Source organism: Morus notabilis, unplaced genomic scaffold (genome assembly GCF_000414095.1).
Source record: "Morus notabilis unplaced genomic scaffold, ASM41409v2 Scaffold409, whole genome shotgun sequence".
Classification (NCBI taxonomy): Eukaryota; Viridiplantae; Streptophyta; class Magnoliopsida; order Rosales; family Moraceae; genus Morus; species Morus notabilis.
In genome coordinates this window covers 308,309-310,371 of record NW_010357248.1, presented here as the reverse complement: position 1 = coordinate 310,371, position 2,063 = coordinate 308,309, and the positions used below count along the sequence as shown (strand labels likewise).

The 2,063-nt window shown below is 41.9% G+C and overlaps 1 protein-coding gene across 1 annotated transcript; it reads left to right on the top strand.

The window, feature by feature from the left end:
• Positions 1–266: 266 nt before the first annotated feature.
• LOC112092213 lies at positions 267–1,654 on the top strand. Its single transcript, XM_024167709.1, has 3 exons — positions 267–281; positions 720–1,475; positions 1,571–1,654. Exons 1-3 carry the CDS (start codon positions 267–269, stop codon positions 1,652–1,654), a joined length of 855 nt encoding a protein of 284 aa, XP_024023477.1.
• The last annotated feature ends 409 nt before the right edge of the window (positions 1,655–2,063 follow it).

Below are 2,063 nucleotides of genomic sequence, written 5' to 3'. Positions count from 1 at the left end.
TCTCTCTCTCTCTCCGATCCATTCTCTCCGATCTCTCTCGTCTCGGCCGACCGACCACCTCACCAAACACCGACCGTTCATCAAAAACTGACTCCCTTCCCACTAAAATCGACCAAAAATCGACCCCGACCACTCACCAAATTCCCGACCACCCGCTCACCAAAATCTGACTAAAAACCGGCGGCTTTTAGACTAAAATGGCATAAAAAACCAGCTCTTATTCCTCAACTAAAACGGCCATTTCCCGAACAGTTGTCGACGAGGCAATGGAATCTGTTGAGGTAATATTCTTGTTTTACTTTTTCTTATATATTTTTGCAAGAACAAAAACTTAATATAAGCAACATTGGTCTGTTCATAGTCGGTTTTGGTTCTGGTCTGTTCGCAGTCGGTTCTAGGTCGGTTTTAAGTCGTTTCTAGTGGTCGGTTCTTAGTCGGTTCTTGTCGAGTAGGGTCGGTTCTGGTCGGTTCTAGGTGAAGTCGGTTCTTGGTCGGTTAGTGGTCGGTTCGGAGTCGGTTCTTGGTCGGTTCAGGTCGTTTTGGTCGGTTCTGTTCGGGTTTGGTCAGTTCTGTCTATTTGGTCAGTTCCTGTCGGGTTTTTGGGTCGGCTCGGTCGAGTCATGGTCAGTTCAGTCGGTTCTTGTTTGGTTTCTTAGTCTATTTTAGTCGGTTCTGTCATTTTGGTCGTTCTGACCGATGTGTTTTTTCTTCTTTTTCAGTATGACCTCCCAAAGTACAACACATGTGAACTTCCTGGGATCGGACATCTAAAGATGATCATGGATCCTATACGGCAGTATTTCCCAGTGAAAGTGACTATGAAGTCAAAGATCGAGGCTTTGGAGGTAATCAGGCAGAATCTAGACCCCGAAACGGAAATGCCAATTTTCAAGGAGTCTGCCTTCGGACATTTTATTTCGATGTCTGAAAATATGATCTATTTTGGAGTGTTGACACAGTATCTGCTTTTGAGGCGGATAGAAACAAAAAAGAGACATGAGTTGTCGTTCATGGTTAATGGAACCACAACTAAGTTTGGAATGGGGGAATTTGCATTAATTACTGGATTGAACTGCGGGGAAAATACAGAGCCGGACGTGATCTTGAAAGCTTCGAAGAATAGAAGATTATTGGAGCATTTTAAGTCCCACGTAGTACTTATTGCTGATTTAAAAAAATTACTCACAAGGAAGAAGATAAAAGGTAGCGATAAAGCAAAGATCGCTATCATTTATTTTTTAGCACAAGTATTATTATCTGGGGACGAGAAGAATACCGTCCCACTGGATTGGCTATCTTACGTTGACGATTTAGAATTCTTCAATAGCTATCCATGGGGCAGGGTGTCTTTTCAATGCACTCTGAGGGCTTTGAAGAAGAACTTGAGAGAGAAATTTCAGAAATGGGTTCGGAAAGGACGTAATAAGAGCATCAAGAAAACCTACTCAATATGCGGGTTTCCTTGGGCCTTCCAGGTATGTCATACAGTTATATGCATAATTTTTCATGGTCTTATAGTAAATAATACCATAATTGGTTTACTAGACTTAAAAAAATTAGTTTAACGCAGGTTTGGACATTCGAAACATTTCCAACCATCGGCGCCACGTTTGGAAAGATGGTTAAGGGACGTCTTCCCAGAATCCTCAAATAGGAGGCACGCCGGGTTTCATTGGTCGAGGTTAGACAGATAGACGACCTCATGCACAGTGGCGAGGTAAGGGTTTAAATACAATGTTTTTATAGGTGTAAATTTTACAAAATAGGCATATTTGTTTTTTTTACAATATGTTTCCACCTAAATAATCATTGAATGTATGTTCTTTTAATATACAGGGAATGGCCGTACCAATTCTTTATCCCACTGAGGAGGAAATAAATAGTATGTGCATGAGGTTGTATATGCTTATGCCGACCAAGAAGATCCTGAGATTGACCAGCTTACATCATTTTTGGACTCTGGTGCAAGAATGGTCCATGTCCAGCAACCGAAGCCTCCGAAACAATTGGCTCGTCTCCAACTACTTCCCTAACAACAACAGTAACTTCCCCAACAACAGCAA

Coding starts and splice junctions, on each gene's coding strand:
- LOC112092213 (XM_024167709.1), top strand. Junction 1,476..1,570: donor GGTTTCCTTGGGCCTTCCAG/GTATGTCATACA, acceptor AGTTTAACGCAG/GTTTGGACATTCGAAACATT.